General features: G+C 63.8%; 5 protein-coding genes across 20 annotated transcripts; 1 reads left to right on the forward strand and 4 right to left on the reverse strand.

Annotated features, from left to right (window-relative positions):
• The first annotated feature begins 40 nt into the window (after positions 1–40).
• POLR2L (RNA polymerase II, I and III subunit L) lies at positions 41–4,828 on the forward strand. The gene is given in 2 exon segments (NM_001113726.1): positions 41–162; positions 4,575–4,828. Coding segments are annotated over 2 exon segments (204 nt in total). The 5' UTR covers positions 41–67; the 3' UTR covers positions 4,684–4,828.
• A 1,091-nt stretch (positions 4,829–5,919) lies between these two features.
• On the reverse strand, positions 5,920–10,883 carry CD151 (CD151 molecule). 13 transcript variants are annotated; one of them, XM_005227357.5, is made up of 9 exons: positions 10,784–10,883; positions 9,791–9,854; positions 8,890–8,999; positions 8,602–8,793; positions 8,145–8,219; positions 7,544–7,648; positions 7,283–7,441; positions 7,094–7,180; positions 5,920–6,611 (listed from the first exon to the last, which is right to left on the reverse strand). In XM_005227357.5, the coding sequence occupies exons 3-9, from the start codon at positions 8,971–8,973 to the stop codon at positions 6,552–6,554; spliced, it is 762 nt and encodes a 253-aa protein (XP_005227414.1). In that variant the 5' UTR covers positions 8,974–8,999; positions 9,791–9,854; positions 10,784–10,883; the 3' UTR covers positions 5,920–6,551. The 13 variants fall into 13 exon arrangements, with proteins under 13 accessions (XP_005227414.1, XP_005227412.1, XP_005227416.1 ...); XM_005227355.5 differs by having other exon boundaries at positions 8,890–9,108; XM_005227359.5 differs by having other exon boundaries at positions 8,890–9,138.
• On the reverse strand, positions 9,406–11,515 carry LOC112444888 (basic proline-rich protein). Its single transcript, XM_024987520.1, has 6 exons — positions 11,492–11,515; positions 10,555–11,113; positions 10,138–10,283; positions 9,932–10,016; positions 9,791–9,854; positions 9,406–9,415 (listed from the first exon to the last, which is right to left on the reverse strand). Exons 1-6 carry the CDS (start codon positions 11,513–11,515, stop codon positions 9,406–9,408), a joined length of 888 nt encoding a protein of 295 aa, XP_024843288.1.
• Positions 11,516–11,708: 193 nt separating this feature from the next.
• Positions 11,709–16,735, reverse strand: CRACR2B (calcium release activated channel regulator 2B). Of its 4 annotated transcripts, none has more exons than XM_024987624.2 (10): positions 16,655–16,735; positions 14,493–14,686; positions 14,305–14,416; positions 13,765–13,936; positions 13,245–13,391; positions 13,050–13,140; positions 12,846–12,938; positions 12,557–12,723; positions 12,302–12,373; positions 11,709–12,150 (listed from the first exon to the last, which is right to left on the reverse strand). In XM_024987624.2, the coding sequence occupies exons 2-10, from the start codon at positions 14,649–14,651 to the stop codon at positions 11,973–11,975; spliced, it is 1,191 nt and encodes a 396-aa protein (XP_024843392.1). In that variant the 5' UTR covers positions 14,652–14,686; positions 16,655–16,735; the 3' UTR covers positions 11,709–11,972. The 4 variants fall into 4 exon arrangements, with proteins under 4 accessions (XP_024843392.1, XP_024843393.1, XP_024843391.1 ...); XM_024987625.2 differs by having other exon boundaries at positions 15,946–16,735; XM_024987623.2 differs by lacking the exon at positions 16,655–16,735 and having other exon boundaries at positions 12,846–12,957; positions 14,493–15,878.
• Positions 16,736–17,603: 868 nt separating this feature from the next.
• PNPLA2 (patatin like phospholipase domain containing 2) lies at positions 17,604–22,380 on the reverse strand. Its single transcript, NM_001046005.2, is given in 9 exon segments — positions 17,604–18,354; positions 18,447–18,569; positions 18,761–18,893; positions 18,990–19,166; positions 19,268–19,328; positions 19,550–19,759; positions 20,115–20,180; positions 20,260–20,492; positions 22,057–22,380. Coding segments are annotated over 9 exon segments (1,461 nt in total). The 5' UTR covers positions 22,244–22,380; the 3' UTR covers positions 17,604–18,083.
• Between the last annotated feature and the right edge of the window lie 2,743 nt (positions 22,381–25,123).

Below are 25,123 nucleotides of genomic sequence, written 5' to 3' on the forward strand. Positions count from 1 at the left end.
CGGAAGCGCCGGGGGATCCGGGCGTCGGGCCGCCGGACCGGAAGCTTCTGGCTCCCGCGCCGCCGCCATGATCATCCCTGTTCGCTGCTTCACGTGTGGCAAGATCGTCGGCAACAAGTGGGAGGCCTACCTGGGCCTGCTGCAGGCCGAGTACACCGAGGGGTGAGCGGCGCGCTCCCGGCCGCCGGTCTGCGGGGCCCGGGGTGGCGGGTGGGGGGCCCGGCCTGCGGCGTCGGCGTCTCGGGCGGGTGTCGAGGATCCAGGCTTGAGGGGTTGGGGTCTTGAGGCGGCACTCAGGGGTCTCGGTCTCCAGGTCAGGGGCAAGGGACGTTCATCAGATCCCAGGTGACCCTGGCAAGACTTTTATTCCCCGAGCCTTTGCCAGCCCTGTTCTGCAGACCTGCTCTCAGGAAAGCGTCTCCCACCCCGCAGTTCAGGCAGAAGAGGGGAGCTGGTTGTCAAGCGCTGGTGTCTGGGGACTCGAGTATCCTGGCTCCACGCCTCCACCGCAAATAGGCCCCTGGCCACCTCTGTTCATCAGCTCCCTAAGGTCTCCCTGCTATGAGGCCCATCCCTGTGTCCTCAAAGACATTGATGGTGGGAAAGGTTGCAGGGAAAAGGAGAAGGGAGCGGCAGAGGAGGACATAGTTAGGTAGCATTATCAACTCAATGGACAGGAATTTAAGCCAACTCTGAGAGATAGTGGAGAACAGAGGAGCTTATCGTGCTGCGGTCCATGGGGTCACGGACACGACTGAGCGACTGAACAACAAACCGTGTCCTGCAGACTCACTGGCTTTTTTAGGACATCGGACAAGCTTCTGATCACATAGCCCTCATCATCAGGCTTTTGTGCGGTCTCTTTTCCGTGTTTGCCCCTTGGCACTGCAGTTACCGCCTTACTTGTCTGAGTTTACCCTAGATGAGAGTCTTAATTTGGTCCTTGTGTGGACAGCCCCATCTTTATCAAAATGTGAACCTCGGGGACCTGGAGCATGCCAGCCAGGCGGGGTTCTCAGTGCAGCTGGTTGGGTGGACTGGGAAGCACCAGACGGCCTTAGCATTTGCACCAGGCTCCAGGGAGGCTGCTGGAATGACGACAGATCAGATCAGATCAGTCACTCAGTCGTGTCTGACTCTTTGCGACCCCATGAATCGCAGCACGCCAGGCCTCCCTGTCCATCACCAACTCCCGGAGTTCACCCAGACTCACGTCCATCGAGTCAGTGATGCCATCCAGCCATCTCATCCTCTGTCGTCCCCTTCTCCTCCTGCCCCCAATCCCTCCCAGCATCAGAGTCTTTTCCAATGAGTCAACTCTTCACATGAGGTGGCCAAAGTACTGGAGTTTCAGCTTCAGCATCATTCCTTCCGAAGAAATCCCAGGGCTGATCTCCTTCAGAATGGACTGGTTGGATCTCCTTGCAGTCCAAGGGACTCTTTCTCCAACACCACAGTTCAAAAGCATCAATTCTTTGGCGCTCAGCTTTCTTCACAGTCCAACTCTCACATCCATACATGACCACAGGAAAAACCATAGCCTTGACTAGACAGATCTTTGTTGGCAAAGTAATGTCTTTGCTTTTGAACATCCTATCTAGGTTGGTCATAACTTTCCTTCCAAGGAGTAAGCGTCTTTTAATTTCATGGCTGCAGTCACCATCTGCACTGATTTTGGAGCCCATAAAAATAAAGTCTGACACTGTTTCCACTGTTTCTCCATCTATTTCCCATGAAGTGATGGGACGGGATGCCATGATCTTCGTTTTCTGAATGTTGAGCTTTAAGCCAATTTTTTCACTCTCCACTTTCACCTTCGTCAAGAGGCTTTTTAATTCCTCTTCACTTTCTGCCATAAGGGTGGTGTCATCTGCATATTTGAGGTTATTGATATTTCTCCCGGCAATCTTGATTCCAGCTTGTGTTTCTTCCAGTCCAGCGTTTCTCATGATGTACTCTGCATATAAGTTAAATAAACAGGGTGACAATATACAGCCTTGACGTACTCCTTCTCCTATTTGGATCCAGTCTGTTGTTCCATGTCCAGTTCTAACTGTTGCTTCCTGACCTGCATACAGATTTCTCAAGAGGCAGATCAGGTGGTCTGGTATTCCCATCTCTTTCAGAATTTTCCACAGTTTATTGTGATCCACACAGTCAAAGGCTTTGGCATAGTCAATAAAGCAGAAATAGATGTTTTTCTGGAACTCTTGCTTTTTCCATGATCCAGTGGATGTTGGCAATTTGATCTCTGGTTCCTCTGCCTTTTCTAAAACCAGCTTGAACATCAGGAAGTTCACGGTTCACATTTTGCTGAAGCCTGGCTTGGAGAATTTTGAGCATTACTTTACTAGCGTGTGAGATGAGTGCAATCGTGCAGTAGTTTGAACATTCTTTGGCATTGCCTTTCTTTGGGATTGGAATGAAAACTGACCTTTTCCAGTCCTGTGGCCACTGCTGAGTTTTCCAAATTTGCTGGCATATTGAGTGCGGCACTTTGACAGCATCGTCTTTCAGAATTTGGAATAGCTCAACTGGAATTCTATCACCTCCACTAGCTTTGTTCGTAGTGATGCTTTCTAAGGCCCACTTGACTTCACATTCTAGGATGTCTGGCTCTAGGTCAGTGATCACACCATCGTGATTATCTGGGTCGTGAAGATCTTTTTTGTACAGTTTTTCTGTGTATTCTTGCCACCTCTTCCTAATATCTTCTGCTTCTGTTATGTCCAACTATTTCTGTCCTTTATCGAACCTATCTTTGCATGAAATGTCCCCTTGGTATCTCTGATTTTCTTGAAGAGATCCCTAGTCTTTCCCATTCTGTTGTTTTCCTCTATTTCTTTGCATTGATCGCTGAGGAAGGCTTTCTTATCTCTTCTTGCTGTTCTTTGGAACTCTGCATTCAGATGTTTATATCTTTCCTTTTCTCCTTTGCTTTTCGCTTCTCTTCTTTTCACAGCTATTTGTAAGGCCTCCCCAGACAGCCATTTTGCTTTTTTGCATTTTTTTTCCATGGGGATGGTCTTGATCCCTGTCTCCTGTACAATGTCACGAACCTCATTCCATAGCTTATCAGGCACTCTATCTATCAGATCTAGGCCTTTAAATCTATTTCTCATTTCCACTGTATAATCATAAGGGATTTGATTCAGGTCATACCTGAATGGTCTACTGGTTTTCCCTACTTTCTTCAATTTGAGTCTGAATTTGGCAATAAGGAGTTCATGATCTGAGCCACAGTCAGCTCCTGGTCTTGTTTTTGCTGATTGTATAGAGTTTCTCCATCTTTGGCTGCAAAGAATATAATCAATCTGATTTTGGTGTTGACCATCTGGTGATGTCCATGTATAGTCTTCTCTTGTGTTGTTGGGAGAGGGTGTTTGTTATGACCAGTACATTTTCTTGGTAAAACTCTATTAGTCTTTGCCCTGCTTCATTCCGTATTCCAAGGCCAAATTTGCCTGTTACTTCAGGTGTTTCTTGACTTCCTACTTTTGTGTTCCAGTCCCCTGTAATGAAAAGGACATCTTTTTTGGGTGTTAATTCTAAAAGGTCTTGTAGGTCTTCATAGAACCGTTCAACTTGAGCTTCTTCAGTGTTACTGGTTGGGGCATAGACTTGGATTACTGTGATATTGCATGGTTTGCCTTGGAAACGAATAGAGATCATTCTGTCATTTTTGAGATTGCATCCAAGTACTGCATTTCGGACTCTTGTTGACCATGATGGCTACTCCATTTCTTCTGAGGGATTCCTGCCCGCAGTAGTAGATATAATGGTCATCTGAGTTAAATTCACCCATTCCAGTCCATTTGAGTTCGCTGATTCCTAGAATGTCGACATTCACTCTTGCCATCTCTTGTTTGACCGCTTCCAATTTGCCTTGATTCATGGACCTGACATTCCAGGTTCCTATGCAATATTGCTCTTTACAGCATCGGACCTTGCTTCTATCACCAGTCACATCCACAGCTGGGTATTGTTTTTGCTTTGGCTCCATCCCTTCATTCTTTCTGGAGTTGTTTCTCCACTGATCTCCAGTAGCATATTGGGCACCTACTGACCTGGGGAGTATCTCTTTCGGTATCCTATCATTTTGCCTTTTTATACTGTTCATGGGGTTCTCAAGGCAAGAATACTGGTTTGCCATTCCCTTCTCCAGTGGAGCACATTCTGTCAGATCTCTCCACCATGACCCACCCATCTTGGGTTGTCCCACGGGCATGGCTTAGCTTCATTGAGTTAGACAAGGCTGTGGTCCTAGTGTGATTAGATTGACTAGTTTTCTGTGTGTATGGTTGCAGTGTGTCTGTCCTCTGATGTCCTCTTGCAACACCTACCCTCTTACTTGGGTTCCTCTTACCTTGGGCGTGGGGCTGGCAGCCTGCCCCAGACTCCGCCCCGAGATGCCCCAGGCCAGGTCTGGGTGCTACGCTGGTGCCCGCACACAGGAGGCTTTGAGGGTGACTGGAGCCACGTCTCTGGGAGGGGCGAGGGGGCTGCTTCCGCCGGGCGAGGCCCTCTGTCTGCCAGGAGGAGCAGGCTGCAACCAGGTTTCTCCCCACCTGCAGGGACGCCCTGGATGCGCTGGGCCTGAAGCGCTACTGCTGCCGCCGCATGCTGCTTGCCCACGTGGACCTGATCGAGAAGCTGCTCAACTACGCACCCTTGGAGAAGTGACCCCGCGATGTGGCAGGCAGTGTCTCGCCCACGGCTTGTTCCCCTGGGGTGTGGGGCGCTGGAAGCCACGCCCGCCCATGGCTCTGTTGGCGTGGGTCTTTCTCTCTGGAAAGAACTGTCTAATAAATGTTTCTGAGGACAGCCAGGAGGTCCTAACAGTTGGTCTGGCTTTGTGGGCTGCCCCGCCGGTTCCTGGGTTCTGCTTGGTGCATGAGGCCACTCGCAGGTACCCGAGGCCCTCACGGCCCAGGAGGAGGGCAGGCCTTCCACACAGCAGAGCTCGGCACGGGGCTTCCTTCCTCTGTGGGCGCACTTGGCCCCACAGAAGGCACAGATGTCACGAGTGCTTGAGGTGGGAGCGCCGGCGTCCCACGGCGCCGTGCTGGGTGCCCTTCGGCCGAGAACAGAGGTTCCCACCCCCTCCCCCAGTATCTAAAGCACCAGACTTGCTGAGCTCCGCGTGCCGTGCCCCTGTGGTCACAGCTGCGCGTCCTGAACGTGCTGCCGCCAGAAGCTTGCAGGCTCCACCCGAGGCAGGCAGGCAGCTCCGCTCCAGAGGGCACGCGCCTCTGTGGCCAGCCCCGAGACCCCACAGTAGGTGGGGGGTCCCCCGAGGCAGCTCTCCTGGGCATCTGTTCTGAACGGGCTCTCGGTGCCCAGGCGTTAAGTGCGTTGCCCTGAAGACCAACTAGAGAGCTGTCTGGCGGGGGCAGGGGTGGGGGCAGCTCATCCCGGTCCAGCTCAGGCTGAGGCTTCAAACCAGAAGCTGTCACTTTGGCGGGGCTCAGGCAGGCCCTGGTGCCTCCAGCAGCTCAGGGCAGGAGGGAGGCAGCCTTCCTGAGGCCACCTGCCCAGGCGTCTGATGGGTGGTCTCTGCAGAGACCAGGCCCAGCACCCTTCTCTGGCCCCGCCCTGCCGGCAGACGTCCTGCCAGACCCCAGCTGACTCGCTCCCAAGACCCCCACTCTGGTCCCTGGTCCCTGTGCGGTGGCCAGACAGGCCTTTGGAAACCGCAAGCGGTCCAGTCACCCGCTCCCTCGGGGCTCTGCCGCATCACCAGACCTGCATCCAGGGAGTAGCTGAGCTCCTGCGGGGCCTGTCTGCAGCTGGCCCAGCCTCTGTCCCATGGAGCCCCATGTCCGCCTCTTGCGGCCCTGGGGGTGGGTCTGTTCACTCTGCCAATGTGACAGCCCTTGGAGACCAGAACTCCCTCTGTCAGTGAAGTCATCTCAGCCATCCATTCCACAGATGTTTATTGAGCACCTATCAAGTAGCAAGAGCAGTCCTAGGCATGGACTACAGCAGTGACTATAACCCTCAGGGTCCTGCCTCTGGGGGAGTGTGACAGCGGTGACCTAGTCAGTACGAGGCTGCAGACGGCGGTCAGCGGGGGAGCGGCCGAGGCCCAGCCCGGAGGGCTCTTCCCTGGTTGAGGAGGAGGCCCAGTACCCGGGGGGCCTGGGGGAGGCACCTGGGGCCTCCTCACCTGCTGCTGCCCAGCTCCCCGCACCAGCCCATTTCTGTCCCAACTGGCACAGGCCTCAGGGAGCACCCCAAGGCCACGATCTCAGACCAAAGGAGACGGTGGTAGGAGGGGGTAACCCCCAGCCCAGCAGATAGGTGGGGCTGACCTTAGGTCTTGGGACTTTGGTGTGTAGCTAAAGGCACTTGAAGCTGCCTCTGGGCTTGGGGGTTCCCAGAGGGCACGGTGATGGCACAGTGGGGGTCCAGGCAGCAGAATAGTCTCCCCGGTAGGGGACGGGGCAGAGTCGCCGCCTGGACCGCAGCACTCTGGCTCTCAGGAGTGTCAGTAGTCAACGCATGGTGAGAAGCTGCAGCGCACGGAGGGCGGGTGCCCGTGGACACACTCAGTAGTGCTCCAGCTTCAGGCTCTTGTACAGGCAGCAGGTGAAGAGCATCCCGAACACCTGAGCACAGGGCCAGCAAGAGCACGTCAGCCCCGGCCCGCAACACACATGGCACACGGGCGAGGCCCAGCCCCCCACAAACCTGCACACGGGTGATGCCCAGCCCCCCATGCACACCACATCTGTACACTGGCGATACCCAGCTCCTCCCACACACCTGCACACGGGTGATGCACAGCCCCCGCAACACACCGCACACGGGCGAGGTACAGCCCCCACCACACACCTGCACATGGGCGATGCCCAGCCCCCCACACACACCGTACACGGGTGATGCCCAGCCCCCCATGCACACCACACCTGCACACGGGCGATGCCCAGCCCCCCACACACACCTGCACACGAGTGATACCCAGCCCCCCCGACACCACACCTGCACACGGGCGATGCCCAGCCCCCCACACACACCTGCACACAGGCGATGCCCAGCCCACACACACCTGCACACGGGCCATGCCCAGCACCCCCCCACACACACACACCTGTACACAGGCAATGCCCAGGCCCACGGCCCCGATGATCCTCAGGTGCTCCTGGATGAAGGTCTCCAGCTTGGTGATGCAGCCGCCCTGCAGGGGTGGAGGGGCTGCTGAAGGTGGCGAGTCCTCCAGTCGCCTCGGGGACGGGGCCACCCAGCATCCCAGGCCGCTCAGCAGGCCCCACCGGCCTACCTCCACTTTGTAGATGTTGGAGGCGTGGTCCCGCCGCCCACAGCCGGGCACCACAGTCTTGCAGCAGCTGTCAGGGACCACTCGCCCGCCCGCCTCGCCCGAGTGGATCCACTCGCTGTCCTGCCAGTCTCTCGAGTTGTTGCTGCCGCAGCAGTGAAACTGCAGCAGGAACAGAGCTCAGGCAGAGCCCCGGGCCCAGCCCTGTGGCGGGGCTCCCGCAGAGGCCCAGGAGGCCCCGCCCCGCGCCTCCCAGCCACCCACCTCCTGCTGCAGCTTGTCCACAGCGCTGGTCACGCCCTCGTGGCCCGGCTGGTGGTACCGCCTGGTCATGGTGTCCTTGAGGTTCTCCTTGAGTTCTGCGTTCAGCTGGGGTGAGGGAGGGACAGCTGCAGCCTTGGTCGAAGACTCCGAGGTGGGGCAGGGTGGGAGTGGGCGTAGACCGGGAGGGGGGGCATGCAGAAGGACTCTGGGAAGGGCTGGGGTCAGGGAATGGGCGTTGGATGCTGGCTCAGACGGGTGGTTGTAGGCCAGGGGGCTGGGAGTCACCCAGATGGCCGTGGGCAGGGTCGGCGGCAGGGAAGGCACTCCAGATTCCCTGGACACCTGCCTCAGCCAAGCAGGCAGCTCGGGTGCGGAGGGCCGGCTGGCGGTCCCTGTGGCCCACCCTCCACCTGTGGCCCCGCCCCCTCTCCAGGGCCTGAGGGCGCAAGGCTCCGCACTGCAGCCTAGTGCGTCTTTGTCCTTCCTAGCCCACGCGTGTGTGCCCCTACACGGCAGGCCTGTGCGTGTGTGGCCCAGCGCGTGGGTGTCCGTGTCCCTAAGTGCACGCCCACGCCCTCACACGGCCTGTCCCAGCCCTCACCTGCTGGTAGTAGATGTAGGCCAGGGCCCCGGCAATGATCTCCAGCAGAAAGATGATGAGGAGCAGGCCGAAGTACTGGGGGAGGCGCAGGGACTCAGGTGGGCTGGGGCGCGGACACCCCCATTCCGTGAGGACGCCCAGCGCCAGGCGTGACAGAGCACAGCCACTGCCCTCAGCTGCCAAGTGGCCACACAGTGGGGGCCCCCGGCAGCAGGTGAGGGCTGGGGACCCCCAGGCCTCCCAGTGCTCCTCCTCAGGTGTCTTCCCTCTGCTGGCCCAGCTGGGATACGAGGACCCACAGGTGGGCAAGGAGCCCCTCCCAGGTGAGCACAGCAGAGTCTGTCTGTCCTGCAGTCTCACCCATCATTCCCTTCTAAGCCCTCCTAACCCAGAACCAACCCCGGGCAGCCTGGCGGGGAGCCCCACCCCCACCCTCGGTGCGGCAAGCCCTGCTGACCAGACGCAGCAGGTTCCTCCGCTCCTTGAAGGTGGCACAGCAGCCCAGTGCCCCGGTCACCATAACAACAATGCCCGCCACCACCAGGATGTAGGCTGTGGCCAGATAGGTGCCCGAGGCCAGCAGGCTGATGTAGTCGCTCTTGAGGGCCAGCGTCCAGATGCCCACGGCCATGACGGCCAGACCAGCCAGCTGCGGGCAGTGCACACCGGTCAGCACATCCGGCCCCGGGCGTGGACCCCCGGCAAGGCTCCTCCGAGGTCGGGGAAGGGGGTGCCCACTGCTCACCCAGAAACAGCAGTTGAAGGTGAAGAGCAGGTACTTGAGGCAGACGGTGCCACATGTTGTCGACTTCTCCCCAAACTCGCCCATCCTGGGGCCAGTGGGTGGGGGACGGGCTGCCCAGGAGGACAGCCAAACGCCAGCGGGGAGAGGAGCGGGGGACACGTGTCCAGCCCAGGTTGGGGCCAAGCCAACCGCCTGCCTGGGTGACGATTCTGGGAGCGTCTGTGGGAACCAGGACCCCTCCCGGGAGGGCTGCACGGCAGCCCTCGCCATCACTGCAGCAAGGGCGGACGTGGTGCCCGCAGCCCAGCTGAAGCCTGGGGGGCCCGGCTTCCCTGACCAGCGCCCAGGGCACTGGGAGAGGCATGGAGGACCCCCAACCACCACCAGGGGCTGACTCAGCCCTGCAGGCAGCCAGGTAGGACGGCCCAGCAGGCACCCCGGGTGAGCTCAGACAGGCCCCCCACACCACCCCACCCCAAACATTCCCAGGGCCCCACGTCACAGGGTGGCAGGATCCTACTGGCTGCTGGGGCGGGGGGGTGGGGGGGGGGGCAGAAGCTGCTCAAAAGTAGACTGATCTGTGCTTTTCTAACTTAGTCCTATGGCCTTGGAGAAGGCCCTTAGGCCTCATAAAGGGCCGGCCTGCCTTCCTTCCAGCCAGAGCTGGCAGGCGCCACCCCCAGACCTGGGGGTCCTTCCTGAAGGGGGACAGCCACACCGACCCAGGGGGAAGTGTTGCTCCAGCCTGTGCCCCTCCCCAGAGCCACCCCACCCTCTCCTTTCTGGGTGTCTGCATGAGCGGGGTGGAGACACAGAGGGCAGAGGAGCCCTGGGGCCCTGTTTCCAGACAGACACAGCATCTCCCCGAGCTGGACTTCTGGCTGCTGCGCCTAGCACTCACCTGGCTGGTGGGATGGCTCCTCTGTAGGGCAGGTAGACAGAAGTTCCCGCCTGAAGAGGCTCCACTAGAGGGCCAGGGACAGGCCACAGGTCAGGCTCAACCTGGATGGGCAGGATCCCACCATCCCTCCTTGTAGCTGACCCAGGTACTGGCCGCGAGCTGGCGCGTCCGCCCCGCCCCCCGCCCGCGGAGAAGGGAGCGGCCAGGCCCGGTATTTTGGCCTGGGCTAGGGCGGGGCAGGGCAGAAGACATTTCTGGACAGTCCGATCCTGGGAGGGGCCGCACGCCTCCTCCAAGCCCCTTAGTCTGAGCCTTGGCACCTGGCCTGTAACTGGCCCTTCCCCCACCAAGCGGCAGTAACTGCCGCCCGGGAAGAAGAAAAAGTGCAGACCCCCCGCGCCGGCGGACCTGGGACTGTCCCGGGGTCCGGGGTCCTGGGAAGGCTGTTTCCAGGCACAGGCTCCACCCGCACGGCCCGCCCTTGGGCGAAGGGCTGAGGAGCGGGCCGCCTTTCCGGGAGTGCCCGGAGGAGGTGAGCCCCCAGGGAAGGGCCAGCCAGAAATAGCTCCCGAGGCCCTGGACACGGCCGCCCCACCCCCGGCTCCCGAAGCCCAGCCGGGCCTGTCAGCGGCCCACGCCCCAAGGTGGGGGACTCCCAGCTCGGCTCCCGCCCGGCCGGTGAGGAATTCGCGCGTCACCGCGATGAAGTCACCGCCGCCGCCACCCCCACGCCCAGGCGGGGCGCACGGCCCGCCCACTCGCACCGGCGGAGAGGAGGGCACCGGTGTTCGCGCAGTGCGTGGGGTGTTCGGGAGGAGCCCCCGGCCCGAGGGGGCCGCAAGGACCGTCCGGAGACCAAGGAGGCGCCTTGCCCTCGCCCGGCGGACCCTCGGCCCGCCGGGCCTCCGGGCACTCGTCTACCCCCGGTAGGAGCCTGCGGGGCCGCCAGGCGCGCAGCTTCTCCCGGTCGTCGGTGCCCGGCGGTGCACTCACCGGCCACGCGTCCGAGTCCGGCGGGCGGCGGGCGGCGGGGTCGGCAGCGGCGGCTGGGAGAGCAGAGAAGACACAGCCGGCCCGGGCCTGCGACCTAGACGCGAGGTGCCGCCCCGGGCCCCGCCCCGAGCCCGCAGGCCCCGCCCCCGGCCGGCGACGCAGGCGGGTCCGGACAGCGCTCGGCGCGCGCGGGCGGGGCACCAGCCCCGGCGGCGGCCTGAGGGCCACCCGAGGAGGCCGAGGCCAGGCGGGCTGCGGCCCGAGGCACCCGCTCGGGAGGAGCGGCGGGGGCGGGGCGGGGCTGCGGGGGTCCCCGGGACGGACGCGGGCCTGCCCGGGGGAGGGCCTAGAGGTGCGGTCAAGGGCAGAGAGGGGCCTCTCTGGGCGCCGTGCGGAGGACGGCTTGCAGGGGAGGCCCGGGTCACGGCGTGAGAGGGTCCGGACAGGAGGGTGTCGCCTGGGAGTGGTGGGAAAAGGTTCGGGAACGAGGGCAGATGCTGCGACCGGCTGCGCTGGGGATCTAGAGCGGAGTGCCCGACGGCTCGAGGCGGCGCCGTCGGTGGGGACAGCTCTCCCGGGACAGTGGGCGGCCCTCGTCCCCTGCTCCCTGCCCGAGGCTCGGGCTGGCAGGGCGGAGGGGCACTGGGGACAGCTTAGGCCCACCTCCGGCTCCTCCACTCAGGACTCCAGTGGGCTGAACTAGCCAACCCAGGGCTGTGTGAGGACTGGCATGGGGAGGGGGTGGCCCTGGAGGCTGGGGGCGGTCAGAGAACCCGGCCCACTGCTTCCTGGCCGACTGGCCTCAGTCCCTTGGTCCCTACAACTCTGGCGGACGGTGAGGGCTTGCGGACACGTCCAGTGGACACACAAGGACGATGGACACCTGGTCCAAATGCTACGGCTCCCACACACACAGGAGGCCGAGGAGGGTGAAGTCAGGGGACTTTATTCGGAGGAGGGGGTTTTCCGCTAGTTTTGATGCGCTGGGGATAGAATGAGGACCACAGGAAGGGACATGAGTCCCTGACCCCCCCAGGTTAGTTCCTTCATGTCTGCAAGTCAGGCAGGCCGGGGAGCTCAATGGGGAGAGCTCACATCCTGGATAGGCAGCCCCCAGTCACGCCGAGTCGCCTTCAAGGGGCGGCTTCTCTGAGTAGCCAGGTGAAGCCCAGTGAGTCACTCGGGCTGGTCAGCGGGCACTGGGCAGGTGGCCGGAGCCGCGTCTTGGGGGGCGAGCCCAGCTACTGCAACAGCAGCAGCAGGGGGCGCCCAGCAGGGGGGCGGAGCTCAGAGCCTTCCTGCGGCTGCTACCCAGCCTCTGGGCTTCACAGACGTCCCTCTCGTCTCGGAGCCGCGTGTTCAGCTCCCTGGGGAATAGCAGTCCACAGACTCTGAGGGGGTCTCAAGAGGAAGCACGCCTGGGTGGGGGACGCGGGCACGGAAGGGCTTCCTCGCGGTGGGGGGCGGTGGGGGGCGCTGGGTGGAAGCCGGCGGGGCGCGGACCCCTTCCGGACGCACCTGAGAAGCTCCAGTTGCCGCAGGAGGCTGAGCTTCTCTTTCTGCATGTTCCTCGAGACCGCGACCACATCTCTGCAGGACGGAGGTGGTGATGCGGATGCAGGAAGGCGCCTCGGGGTGCCGCACGGCCCCCTGGAGGACCCGCCCCACGGAGACCCCAGAGGCGGGGCTGGAGCCGGGGGCGACGGCAGCCCGGAGCTCCAGGCGCGCCCCTCCCCGGGGCCCGCCCCCGAGGGCCCGGCCCGCCCCCGGCACCGTTGGGCTTGCTCGCGGCGGCCCTGCGCGTCGCCCTCCAGTCTGCGGAGCTGCTCCTGCACGCCCTCCAGTTGCGTCCGCAGCGCCTCGTTGGCCAGCCACAGCTGTGCGTTCTGCGCCTGCGCCTCCAGCTGCTCGGAGGTCCGGGCCTGCAGCTGTTGTTCCAGCTGGGGGAGCGGGGGGGTCGAGGCTGGAGAGAGCCCTTCAAGTCGCCAGGGAGTGCGTGGGGACGGCGGGGCTTGGGCCCGGGCTGGGCCTCCATGCATCCCTCCGCGCGGCGGCTGCTCACCTCCCGCTGCCGCAGCCCCGCGCGCTCCAGCTCCTGCTCGCGACTCTGCAGCTCCAGTTCCAGGCGGCCTCTCCGCTCCTCCTGGGGGAGGCCCTAGGACGCGCGGGGACACCTGAGCCCCCGCGGGCGGCAGGGGCGCGGGTAGGACCAGTTCCGTCCAAGAAGGCAGCCCCCCGGAGACCCGCGCGCCCGGGCTGGGCCCACCTGACCCCGCAGGCGCTGGCGCTGCTCGCGCAGCTGCTGCTCCATCTCCTCGTACAGACACCGCACTTCCCTCTGGTGCTCGCTCTCCCGCCTGCGGGGAACCGAGGGTGAGACGGCGGCTGAAAGCCTGCCAGCACCGCAGCCAGGAGCCCCTCCGCCTGGCCCTCCGGCCGCACCCGGCCTCCCAGCCCTCACCTCCGCAGAGCGTGCTCCAGGCCGTCCCGCTCTCTGGCCGCCTCCTCCAGGCAGGCTGACGCGCGCATCAGAACGTCCTCGAAGGAGCCCAGCAGTTCGGGCCGCTCACGCTGCAGCCGGGTCCAGAGCGCCCGAATTGCCTGCTGCCTGGGGTGGGTGGGTAGGGGCTGAAGCCGAAGGGAGGACTCCCCCACCCGGAAGGGTGAGCCCCAGAGGCCCCCTGGCCTTGGACAAGCAGGGCACCCTCTTCCGCGTGGCCTGGCAGGAGGTGTGTACAAGCGGGGTTGTGTCCTTGTGTACCCAGGGCTGTGCCTGTGCTGGGTGCAGCCGTGACTGCTGACTCCAGAAATGCAAATTCTGTGGGAAATCACGCCCGGCTCACAGTAGTGGCAGCTGAGAGGGCCGGACCCAGCCTGGCCGAGGGTCCCTGTCTGGGAACAGGCACGCAGGCGACCTGGACAGGCCTGCGCAGGTGGACCGAGCAGTGGAGGGTGCTGGGGTCGGGCCAACATCGACTTACTCGCCCAGGACCCGGGCCACCCCCAGCTGCTCCAGCGCCGAGCTGAGCAGCTCCTCGTCCTCCTCCACTGAGCCCCCAGCGCCTTGCACATCCAACCAGCCCGACTCGAAGGTCTCCTCTGGAGCCCGGGAGGGCAGAGCACCCGCGGTGGCCTCCGCGCCCACGAACTTGCCTGCAGGGCGTGGGAGGAAGAGACTGTTACCCCCCACAGCTCAGCCCACCGCCCCCCTCACATATCCTGCCCTTCTCTGAGCCCGGTTTCCTGTTTTTCTTCCTGACTCTGGTCCGACTCCCGTCCTGGGAATGGGAGGTGACAGCTGGGCTCAGGCCAGAATGAGGCACGCCTAGCTCCCAGCCTCACTAGGGTTAGGCTCGGGCAGAGGGGTGGTAGCCGGTGAGCACACCGCCGCATTTGGGGGCTCTCCGTGTGTTTGTGTGTGCTCTGGAGGGAGGCCACGGAGGGGTGTGGGCTGCCGACCTTGTGGGCCCCAAGTCACGCGTGCCAGTGGGCTGGGGGTGGGGCTCAGGGCCCAGGCTCACCCAGGCCGAGGCAGAACTCCCGAGCGGTGAGGAAGCCGGTGTGCGCCTGGTCCAGGCTTTCAAACACAGCCTCCAGCTGCTCGGGCGTGAGGGGCAGGTCGCTCTGCAGGCCCTGGCAGGGCGGATGGCAGGGCTGAGTGGCCAAGGTCAGCCCCGGGGGCAGGCAGCTTCTGGGGGCGGGGGCTCACCTGCAGGTCGTGCCGGGTGATGAAGCCCTTGGCCTCCTTGTCGCACAGCAGGAACAGCTCCTGGGCCTGCTCCAGCATCGTGGCCAGGGGCCCCGACGTGCGGCCGTGCTCCCACCCCTCCTCCTCCTGGGCCTCCCCAGCCCCGGGGGCGCTGGCCATGGCGGTGGGCTCAGCCTTGGGTGGCCTGAGCAGAGCTGAGAAGAGAAGAGGAGAGAGGAGAAGGGCAGGCAAAGCGGGTGTGAGGCAAAGGCAGCCGAGGGCTAAGCGGGAGCGGTGGGCACCCAGAGGTGGGGCGCAGAGGAGCCTCCCTGCCCCCATGGGAAGCGGGAGAGGGCTTGGCAGAGGGGCCGCCAGGGGGCGTGTGGCCCAATTTCAGGCAGTGGGGCCGGCGGGCGGGGGCCTGGGTGGAGCTAGGCAGGCTCAAGGCCACCCTCGAAGCCAGCAGGTGCAGGAGAGGCTGCATTAAGGGAGGCGGGCTGGGGGCTGCTCTAGATCTTGTGACTGAAATGAGGTGGGGGCTCGCGAGAGGGGGCAAGGGCTTGGGTGAGGGAATGGTAAGCCGCAGAGGACTTGAACAGGTCCTGGAATTGCCGACCTGGGCACGGGGCTGACCAGGCCGGGCCAATGAGAGTACCAGGCGGTCCTGGCTGCTCAGCGCCGACCCTGGGCCCCGCCTCCGGCCAGCTGGCAGGCAGGCTGGCTCCGCCCTCCCTGCCCGCAGCCCCTCCCACCGACCTGGGGCCCCACGGAGGGCAGGTGCAGGGTCCAGCCCGGGCCTCGAGGCCTTCCAAGGCCCTTGTCGGGAACCTCAGGGTCTAGCCTAGCAGCCTTTCCTGCTGGCACCGTGCTCACAGCCACACTGGCCTCCTTCCCAGGGGGTGCCCTGCCCGTTCATCAGACCACCTCTTGTTCCCGCAAAGCCCTGACCCCCGAATTTCCCGAAGCCAGCCCCAGTGTGGCATCACCCCCCGACCTGGGACCCTGGGGTCGTCGCCCCTCAGTCCAAGACTGTGATTCTCCCCCCCACCCATATTCCCGGGGGTGGGGGGCGACCGATAAAGAGGGCGGGTCTGAGGAAGGGCGGGAGGAGGGGACGTGGGCGGAGACCACTCCCCCAGCGCGGGCTCGACCGCCCCCGGCCCAGCGCAGGCATTCCACCCCACCAGCGGCTCCCTGGCTCCCTGGGACCCGAGGGCCATCCCAGCCGGAAGCTGCACTGTGTCCCGGCCGCGGAGCGGAGAGTGGGGAGGACTCCTGAGCCCCCACGCCCTGGGGCCCCAGTCTGCCCTGCCCGTGCCACTGCGCGCCCCCAGGGGCACCGGAGTCCCTGGCCGTGATATGCAGGGATCCATGAACCCTGTGGCGACCTGGCGGGGCGGGTGTGGAGGTACGCGGCCAGCGCAGGCAGGGGTTGGGGGGTGGGGTGGGGGGTACCTGCCAGGCGCCTGCCTACCTGCGAGCTTCACCGCCACACCTGCGCGCACTGGGCTGTCCACCCGCCAGTACCGAGACCCCGGCAGGGCCGGCCGGGCGGAGCCGCCGCCGCTGTCCCCGCGTCCCCGCCGTGTCCCCGCCTCTCAGCACTGCCCTGTAGCCCAGCACTCAGCCCGCCCGCCCTTGCATGCAGCCCCCGACCCCCAGGGTCTGTCCTGTCCGAGCCTGAGCTCCTGGTGGGGTGGAGACGACCCCGGGGACACTTCCTGCACAGGGCCAAGGAGGGGGGGCAGTCCTCAGGATCTCGATTTCAGGCCCCGAAGAGCGTGCAGGAAAAACCAGGCAGGAAATAGACCAAAATATTTTCAACGGTTATCTCTAGGAGTGGCGTGACTTTCCTCTCTTCCCTATGCTTCTCCAACATTCTTTCCCATATTTTTTTTAAACAATAAACAAGTAGTATACTACAACACGGTATTTAAATCAGTGCTTTAGAGGCCTGTGTGTGTGAGGGGGAGTGACTGGGTGGGGGGGCTGGCAGGAGGTTCCTGTCTCAGCAGGCGCCCCAAACCCTCCTTGGGGGCATAGCCCTGACTGTAGCTCCCGTTGGGGGAGGGTTGCCAGAAGGTGCTGGGTGGGGACTGTGTGTGACGTCCTTGCAGGGGGAGAAAATGCCAGCTTCTTCCCAGGGGTCCCCCTCCCAGGTCCCGGCCCGGCCCTGCACCCACCTGGAGGGGCTGGCCTCCCGGGGCCCTCCTGGCAGCGCTGGGGGCTGGAGGCCTCCGCTCCCCCAGGGATCCTGCTGAACTAGAACTGGCTGGGCCTACAGGACAGGACCTTGAGACCAAGGGGTGGCCCCTGGCACAGGCGCGCAGGGACCTGCTGAGCCGGCTCTCCCGGTCGCAGCCCCGGCCCGACCGTTATTGTTGGCTGGGGGCTGCGGCCATGGGGAAGCACGGAGGGCAGGTGCGGGCAAACCCCCAGCAGCAATCAGCTCTGGACTGCCAGCCAAGCACCCCGCTCCGCTCAGAAACCCCCCTTGCCCCATGGGCCCTTGTGGTCACCAAGGGGGGCTGGCCGCATCCCCTCAGACTGCCCAGGCAGGGCAGAGGAGGCCTCCAGAGCATGTCTCACCCACAAGACCCAGCCCCCCTCACCACACCTGCTCCATCCTATATTCGGGCAGGGGGCTGGGTACACTGTTGGGGGCGGGGAGGCTCCTGATGACAGGGGCAAGACCCACACCTCCCACCAGCCTGGGGCCAAACGCCCACTGTGGAGCATCCCCCCTCCATACCCCTCCACCCACCACCGCCCACCTCTCCCCTGCGCTCACCTGGGGAACCTCAGCCTCCACAGCCATCCAACCGGGAAATCATCCCACACCCCCAGGACACCATGAAGTTGTAAACTAAACAGTTCTGTTTTTATTTTGCAAGGATCTTGGTCCCAAATATTTCCATTGGCCCTTGGAAAGCTGTGCCCAAGGGTCCCAGCCAGTGGAGTGGGCGGCAGCCTAGGAAGCCCTCGGTGCTTTGAGGGGGAGCCCCAGGGCTGGCTGGCAGGCCCTGAATGCCAGGCTAGAGGGATGCAGGACCCCGGGAATCCCTGGCCTGAAGCTGCAGAGACACGACATTGGCGGGGCAGGCAGCCGCACACAAGTGAAAGAGGCAGGGCTGGGCTGTGGCATTTATTACATCTGCTTTGACAAAAATAAATAATTCACACACATTCTTCAGAAACATGAAAAATGAAGCCGGCGGAGCAGGTGCGAAGTTCTCAGGAGTAATACCGCGCTCACAGGCGGGGGTGCCGGGCAGGGGCCGCAGGGGCGGGGCCCCAGCGTGCTGGCCCAGCACCAGGGCGGGGCCCCAAAGGGGGGGTTAAGGCACAGGCAGGGGGTCCCTGTGGCCACGCTGGGAGGGCTACCCGGCCCTCCTCTGTGCAACGAATGAGCGGCTGGTGGACCGCAAAGCCCCCTTGGGCAGCGTGAGGGCCTCCAGCTCCTCAGTCTGCAGGGTGGTGGAGAGGGGCTGCGGAGGGGAGCTCAGCTGGCCCTGGGGCCCCGCCTCACGGGGCAGGGACGCTGCGGGGCCTGGGGGGGCGGGCGTGGGCCAGCCCTCAGCACCAGGGCCGGAAGGCCAGGGCCCTGGGCCCTTAGCAAGGGGGCGAGCTGGGCGGGTGCTGCGGGGGCTCGGGGGCCGGGCCGGCAGGGACGCGCATGCGCAGGGCGTCCGGCGGGAAGGCCACGTTGGTGCAGAAGAGCCCGAGCAGCAGTTGCCGCTGGCACTCCTCCCATTTGGCCAGTACATCCCCCAGCGACAGGCTGTTGCGCATCCAGCTGGGCAGCACCTCGCTGTAGGCGGCGCAGGACAGCGGCACGGAGGGCAACGAGCGGGCGCGGCGCAGCACCACCTGCCCCGACAGCCTGCAGGAGAGCGGGATGGAGGGAGGGTGGGCTTGCGTGGGGGTCGCCTGGGAGGCTGCGGGCCGGGGTGGGCACGGCGTCGAGGGGCTCACCTGGAGGGCAGGTGGTTGCCCAGCTTCCTCTTGGCGCGTATCATCAGGTACTGGCAGATGCTGCCTGTCTGCTCCTTCATCCACCGGATGTCCTCAGGGACGTCAGGCAGCCACTCGAGCAAGCTGGGGCAGGGTGCAAGGCATGGCCTCAGGGACCGCGGCGGGCCGGCCCGGTCTGTGCCCTGGCTCTGGGGCCCGACATGGCATCTCTGCAGCATCTTAAACCAGCTGTCTCTCTCTCTCCTTGTGTCTTTGTGCCCACCACCCAGGAATGACTCCCAAGTCCGTCCCGGGGGCCTGCCCCTGCTGCTCACCGGATGGTGAAGGACACCGCGCTCTCCAGGGGCAGAGTGTAGGGCACCATCATGGCCATGGCCAGACGCACGGGCAGCATGTTGGAGAGTGTGGTCAGCAGGTCCGTGGGCTCCATGCAGGCCTCCAGCAGGGCTGTGGGTACAGGAGGGCGGTTGGTGGCAGGTCCGCAGGGGAGGCGGAGACCAGGACCCCTCCGCCCCTCCCCCCAGACCCCCTTCCCCCACGAACCCTCATTGAGCCTTGAGGGCAGGTGCTCCAGGATGTGATCCTCCCTGGGCGGAGGCAGGTGGTCCTTCCCTCCAGTCCTCTCCATGGCCACTGCCCCCTCCTCTGCATCTGCATCCTCGGGGGCAGGGGGCTGGCTAGGGGGCAGTGCCAGCAAGGGGTTGGGCCGGTTCAGGAGACCTGGGTGGGGAGGACGCGACAGGCCATCAGCGGGGCTGCGGCTGGCTGACCCACAGGGGACGGCCAAGCAGAGCCCACCCAGCCCTGGGCAGCCTGCGCACCGTTCCGCCGCAGGAAGCGGAGGCCATCCCTGTAGCCCTGTTTGCACATCTCTCGAAGCACCTGAGGCAGGGGAGGCGTAAACTGGGGCAGGGGGCCATACACACCCTGTTTCTGCCCCCCTGGGGTCCACGGGGTCTCTGCACCATCCCCCCACCACACCCTAAGCAAACTTGAATCCAGGGCCAGATCCAGGTTGGACAGAGGCTGGGCAAGTTGCGGGCTATCGCCAGGAGAGGCCCCCAGGCAGGTGTCCCCCGAGCCGGCGGTGACGGCGGCCTCACCAGGGGCTCGGGCGGGAACAGGGCCTTGGAGAGGCGGTAGAGGTTGCGCAGGTTGAACTGGATGCTGGTGTTGGTGACTCGGAGCTCGTGGATGTTGGTGGAGCTGTCCTGCGGGCAGATGTCACTCTCGCCCGAGAAGGGGGACACCGTGATGGTGTTCTTGAGCTCATAGAGCGGCAGGTTGTCTGAGATGCCACCGTCCACGTAGCGCTGTGGCAGGGACACTGGGTCACACGGGGAGGGCCCAGCAGGGGGTGCTGATGCCCCCCCCCCCGGGGCCATTTCATCTGGGCCTTTCACCCACTGGGCACTGGCCACTGAACAGATGGCCAGACGGCGGGGTTGGGGAGAACACCACCGGAAATGTTCATCCGCGCCAGCTCACCAGCTCTTGAGTAACTGGGGAAGTGAGGCCACAGTCCGGGGGACACAGATGGCGCTCCTCCCCGCACTCTGGGGAAGTGAGGTGACAGGCCGGCTGGAGGGCGGGGCTGGGGGGCACTCATCCCACCCCCCACACAGGAGCCGACTTGTCACCCGGGCAGGGCGCCCAGGGGATACTCACCACCCCCTGGAGGGAAGGGGGGATGAGGCCGCAGTACACGGGGATGAAGGTGCTGCAGACATTGGCCTGGGGGTAGGGACAGAGGGGGCAGTGAGCAGGGGTCTTCGGGTTCCTACCGCACCCTGGTATGGCCCGTGGGGCCCACCTGGATAAGCTCCTCTTTGGAGTTGAAGTGGGTTATAATGACGTTCTCGCCATCAGAGACACGGGTCAGAGAGATGCCTAGGCGGCCGCTGGCACACTCATAGCAATCAGCAGGCAGAATCTTCAGCAGGCAGCCCCGGATGGTCTTCACCATGTTGAAGGAAGGGTGCAGTGGGCCCAAGAACCGCTTCCGGGCCTCCTTGGACACCTCGATGATGTTGGCACCAGCTTCACCTGGAGCAGCAGGGCCAAGAGTCAGGCCAGGGCTCCATGCCCAGGGACCATGGCACAGACTCAAGCCAGCCCTATCCACCCTGGAGGAGTCTCCGTGTCCACCACGGGGCCTGGCCCACAACTGGGACTTTTGCCACCTGTTCCTGGGAAGAGAGAGGCTCCTGGGAGGGCAGATAGCTGAGGCCATGGCCTGCCCTCTGCCCAGTATTTCCCAATGCTCTCCCTGATCCATGAATCACAGAGCCTGGCGTGGCCTGGCACCCAGCCCCCCCCCCCCCCCCAGGAAGGGTAGAAGCCACAGGCTCAACTCTGAGCAGCCTCAGCCTTCACCCACTTGGCCAGATCCAGATCCACAGACCCTAATGCCACCCGGGGGCATGACACCAGCTTGCATCCCATTGCAGCCCCTCAACATAGCTCTGGGGGCCATGGGCACTGGCTGGGGACAAAGCCGGAGTGCGAGGGGCCCAGGAGTAGCCGGGGCAGGAAGGCCCCAGAGGCACTGGGATCACCACTGGGGTCAGGGATGAGGCAGGGTGCAGGCTCCAGCTGCCCAAGACCACTGGCGCTTGTGAGAAAGCTTTCTTGGGAGCATGTGTTGGGGGGAGGCACCATGCGGGCCATGTCCTCAACAAGGTACCACGGACCTAGGGGTGTCCTGAGACCAACAGGGGGTCTGAGGAGCACTGGGTGGAGGCCGCCTGGAGGGGAAAGGGCCTGGCCACAGGGTGAATTCCCGTCTGCTCCTCCCACCCCAACCTCTCAGGGCAAAAGTCACCGGCAGGGGGCAGGGGAGAACCCTGGACAGGCTCCTGCTGGGCGGGGCATTCCAGAAGCTAATGACCCCTCTGTCACTTTGGCTGCCTCCAGGAGAACTCCGTGTGCCGTAAACATCACTGGCAAGGGCCGCCGGAGGGAGGAGTGCGGGTGGAGGAAGCCGACGCCGGGACTTGAGAGTCTCCACGCGCCTCTGGCCCCATGGAGGGGGCAAAGCCGCGGACCCAGACCCACAAGTGGGCGGTGTGCCAGGAGCGAGAGAGCCGGGGAGAGCTTGTGTTGGCCAGGCCCAGGCCTGACCTGCTGGGTCCTCCTCCAAGAGTCCTCGGGAGGCACCAGGCCACAGTGACCAGACGCTCTCTCAGAGGCCAACTCCATACCTTGCCCCGGGGCCATGGCAGTCTGGAATGCCGAAGCCCCAGGACACAGTGACCGCTGGCACCCGGTCTTACACGCCCGGGGCAGGCGGACAGCCTAGACCCCACCCCGTCTCTCGAGGTCCCGCCCACGAACTACTTTCTCTTTCCAATGAAATAACTCCTCTGCTCCTGCCCGCCCCCCAACCTTTGCGCCCGACAGGCGGGCCCTAGGCGGCAGCACCGGGCCCTACCCCAATCCCCGGGCACCCTCGGAGCAAAACAAGGCAGGCCCCGCCCCTGGCTGGCGCCGGGAATTGGACCCTCGGCCCGGGTCCCGAGTAGAGACCCCCTCCCACCTCCCCATGGTGACGGAAGGGGCCGCTCCACCCTCGCGAGGGGCATCTGCCCAGCCCCCCCGGCCCTCTTACCCAGGCAGGCCCCGGTGACCAACGCCGTGGCCGTGAGCGCCCCGGCCGAGGCGCCGTAGATGTGCGTGGCGTTGGCCACCAGGAAGGGCGCGTGCTCGCGGAGGCAGGAGGCCACGCCGATATGGTAGACGCCGAGGAAGCCGCAGCCCGCGAACGAGATGTTCCACGTCGTCTCCTTGGGGAACATCGCGGCGGCCCGCCGGGCTCCCGGGCTCCGCAGGCCGCCCTGTGCGCCGCGCGCTCGCCGCTCGCTCTGGAGCCGGGGCTACACCGGCCGGCTGGCCCCTCGGTGGCGGTGGCTCGGGGTCTCAGCCGGCGGAGCTGGGGACTCTGCGCGGAGGCGGCGATTTTAGCAGGGGGCGGGGCGGAGCCGGCTCGCGCGGGCCTATCGGGGGGCGCGGGGAACGGCCGCGCCCCCGGCTCCGAGGCCCCGCCCCCCAGGGGCCCTGCCCTCCCCGGAAGCCCACCTGGACCCGGAGACCCCGCCCCGAGCCCCGGCCCCGAAACTGAGGCCCCGCCCGCCGTCCAGCCCCCTGGGCTCCGAAGCGCCGCACCTGCGGCCCCGCCAAAGACAGTAGCCAGGCCCGGACGGGAGTCCACGTCCCCCACCTCCTGCTGCCTTCCCCGCCCCCACCACCGTGGACGGCGGAAAGGGGCGGACGGGGGCCCAGAGGAGTGGGGATGGCCGCTCTCAGGCCCGGGACGTCGGCATCTGAGCTGGACACCCGGGAGCGGAGGGCCCTGCTGTCCGGGCAGCATCTCGCCTCCCTCAGGCGTAGGCCTCCGCCCGCCCGGGACTCCGAGGAGCTCGCCGCGGGCCAGGGACCTGAAGGACCCACCGAGACTCATCCACAGAATCACCCGTAAACACACAGGGCTGCATGCAAACCACAATTCCCAGAGAGAACATTGGCGTCTCAGACCCACACCAGACCTCCCGGCCGAGCTCCGACCGCCCCGCAGCCAACTCTACCTGGGCACTAAGTTGGTTTCCATCGGCCTCCTGTCCCAGCTCCTCAGGCTGTGGTGTCTACTCCGGGGTGACTCCAGCCCTGACCCGCCCTAACTAATTGCCCAGGCAGGTGCTGGTAACATCACCCTCCCACCCCCTTCCGCATTTTTCTCCTGGATTGCAGGGCAGGGCTATCCTGACTTGTATCCAGAACTAGCTCTGCACCTCACTTGTTTACTGGCTCAGTCCTGTCTGACTCTTTTCTGACTCCATGGACTGTAGCCCACCAGGCTCCTCTGTCCATGGGAGTTCCCAGGCAAGAATACTGGAGTGGGTTGCCATTTCCTTTTTGGGAACTTCTGGACTCAGGGTTCAAACCCATGTCTCCTGCATTGGCGGGATTCTTTACTGCTGAGCCACCAGGTCATCCGGCACCTCACTTCACCTCCCAAACAAGGGGCTTATCTATGCTGAAGACAGGTGGCCAGCGTGCATGTCACCCTTGACATTCGCTCCCCAGGCAGGAGTTTAGTTCAGGACCCAGCCCAGGGCTGCTCCCCAATCAGGCCCAGGCAGAGCCAGAGCAGGGCCTCCCCAGGACAGGGCCATCGGGCATCATGCCAACCAGTCCTCAGCTCCAAGCCACCTGTACTTGGCATGTGTGCCTGGCATGGGAATCCGCACCAGTAGAGCAGTGAGGAAAGTCAGCCCAGGCTGGCCCCACGTGGGGAGGGGGTTGGGCTGAAGTGGGAGAGAGTGTTCCCACAAGTTCAAATAAGGACTGAGAAGGTGAAACATGGACGGCACAGGGCCACCCACCCTACAGACACTCAAGGGCCCTGGGTAGGAGGCCGGGGGGAGCTGGGTCCTGGGAAAAGGGAAGGCAGCGGGTGAGGGTGTTTGACTTAGAACCCCGAATGCTTTGGATGGAGGTGCAGCACAGGATTGGGGTGCCTGAGCCCTTGGGGAGGCTGCTGGACACAGCAGGAGATGAGGGGGAACACAGTGGGAATGGAACAGACCCCCAAGGCCAGCCTGCAGAGCTCAGGGGGTCACCAGGGTGGACCACCAAGGAGGAGCTGGACACTGTGAGCTCAGCCAGGGGCCTAAGGCTGTCCCTGCAGCCTGCTCTGGGGGAGGCCAGAGTCCGGGTCGTTTCTGAGGGAATGAGGCTGTGCCACCCCAGTGCAGGGAGACCTCTGCTCCCATTTCCACACGCTAGCTGACTTGTTTTGGGTACATAACCCTCCCTTTAGGCCCCTGGGACCAGTTCTGGAGCCAGGAACATCAAGCCCTTCCCAGAATGCTGCCTGTGGAGTGGGAGGAGGACCTGCCCCTTCCCCCAGGCAGTACAGATGAGAGTCCCTGGGGGTTGCTGACCACCAGGCAGGGGTCCTCTGCCCCCACAGGGTCGAGCCTAGGATTGCGAGTTCTGCCCCTGGACCCTGGGTCCACTCCTCTGGGAGGGGCCCCAATACCCTAGCCTTGGGCCACAGCCCCAGTTCAGCTGTGTCCCTGGGCACACAGAGCCCCCCCAAGCCCCACCACACCCCAGACCTTTTCCCCGTCCTGTGTCCTCACCCCCGTCCAAGCCCCCACTCCTCAGGGCCAGCACTTCTGCCCTGGGGCCTCTTCCGGAGGCCCCCACCCCTCTGTCCTGCCATCTCCTGTGCTGCACTCGCCACTCTCCTCTGGAACTGTGAGCCCACAGCTCCATAAATGCCTACTGCGAGGTGAGCTCCTAGCACTTGCCCACCACACCACAGCCTTCAGAAAGGCAGAGGATCTACTGGGTAGCCTGGCATTGGCAGGCAGAGGCCCAAGGCCGTGAAGACTGCCAACAGCTACAGGGCCAGGATAGTGAGATGAATTGATGCTTTTCAACTGTGGTGTTGAAGACTCTAGAGCATCCCTTGGACTGCAAGGAGATCCAACCAGTCCATCCTAAAGGAAATCAGTCCTGAATATTCATTGGAAGGATTGATGGTGAAGCTGAGACTCCAATAGTTTGGTCACTTGATGCAAAGAACTTACTCACTGGCAAAGACCCTGAAGCTGGCAAGATTGAAGGTGGGAGAAGGGGATGACAGGATGAGATAGTTGGATGGCATCACC

Source organism: Bos taurus, chromosome 29 (assembly GCF_002263795.3).
Source record: "Bos taurus isolate L1 Dominette 01449 registration number 42190680 breed Hereford chromosome 29, ARS-UCD2.0, whole genome shotgun sequence".
NCBI lineage: Eukaryota > Metazoa > Chordata > Mammalia > Artiodactyla > Bovidae > Bos > Bos taurus.

Excerpts from the sequence above, each read along its gene's own strand:
- CD151 (XM_015461350.3), bottom strand. The coding sequence starts at position 9,159 with ATGGCGAGGGCTGCCGTGCAGCCCTCCCGGGAGGGGTCCTGGTTCCCA. Across the intron at positions 7,649-8,144 it reads CCTACATCTACTACCAGCAG|CTGAACGCAGAACTCAAGGA; the intron begins GTGAGGGCTGGG and ends CCCTCACCCCAG. Across the intron at positions 7,442-7,543 it reads TGGACAAGCTGCAGCAGGAG|TTTCACTGCTGCGGCAGCAA; the intron begins GTGGGTGGCTGG and ends TTCCTGCTGCAG.
- CRACR2B (XM_010821289.3), bottom strand. The coding sequence starts at position 14,810 with ATGGGGGCAGGGAGGCTCCTCTGCGCCCCACCTCTGGGTGCCCACCGC. Across the intron at positions 14,417-14,492 it reads TCACCCGGCACGACCTGCAG|GGCCTGCAGAGCGACCTGCC; the intron begins GTGAGCCCCCGC and ends CCGCCCTGCCAG. Across the intron at positions 12,151-12,301 it reads CGGCAACTGGAGCTTCTCAG|GGAGCTGAACACGCGGCTCC; the intron begins GTGCGTCCGGAA and ends GCTATTCCCCAG.
- LOC112444888 (XM_024987520.1), bottom strand. The coding sequence starts at position 11,515 with ATGCCAGTCCTCACACAGCCCTGG. Across the intron at positions 11,114-11,491 it reads CAGTCCTCACACAGCCCTGG|GCCCGCGTCCGTCCCGGGGA; the intron begins GTTGGCTAGTTC and ends TCCCCCGGGCAG. Across the intron at positions 10,284-10,554 it reads CGGTGCCCTCCTCTCCGCCG|CCCTTCGCCCAAGGGCGGGC; the intron begins GTGCGAGTGGGC and ends CCCGCTCCTCAG.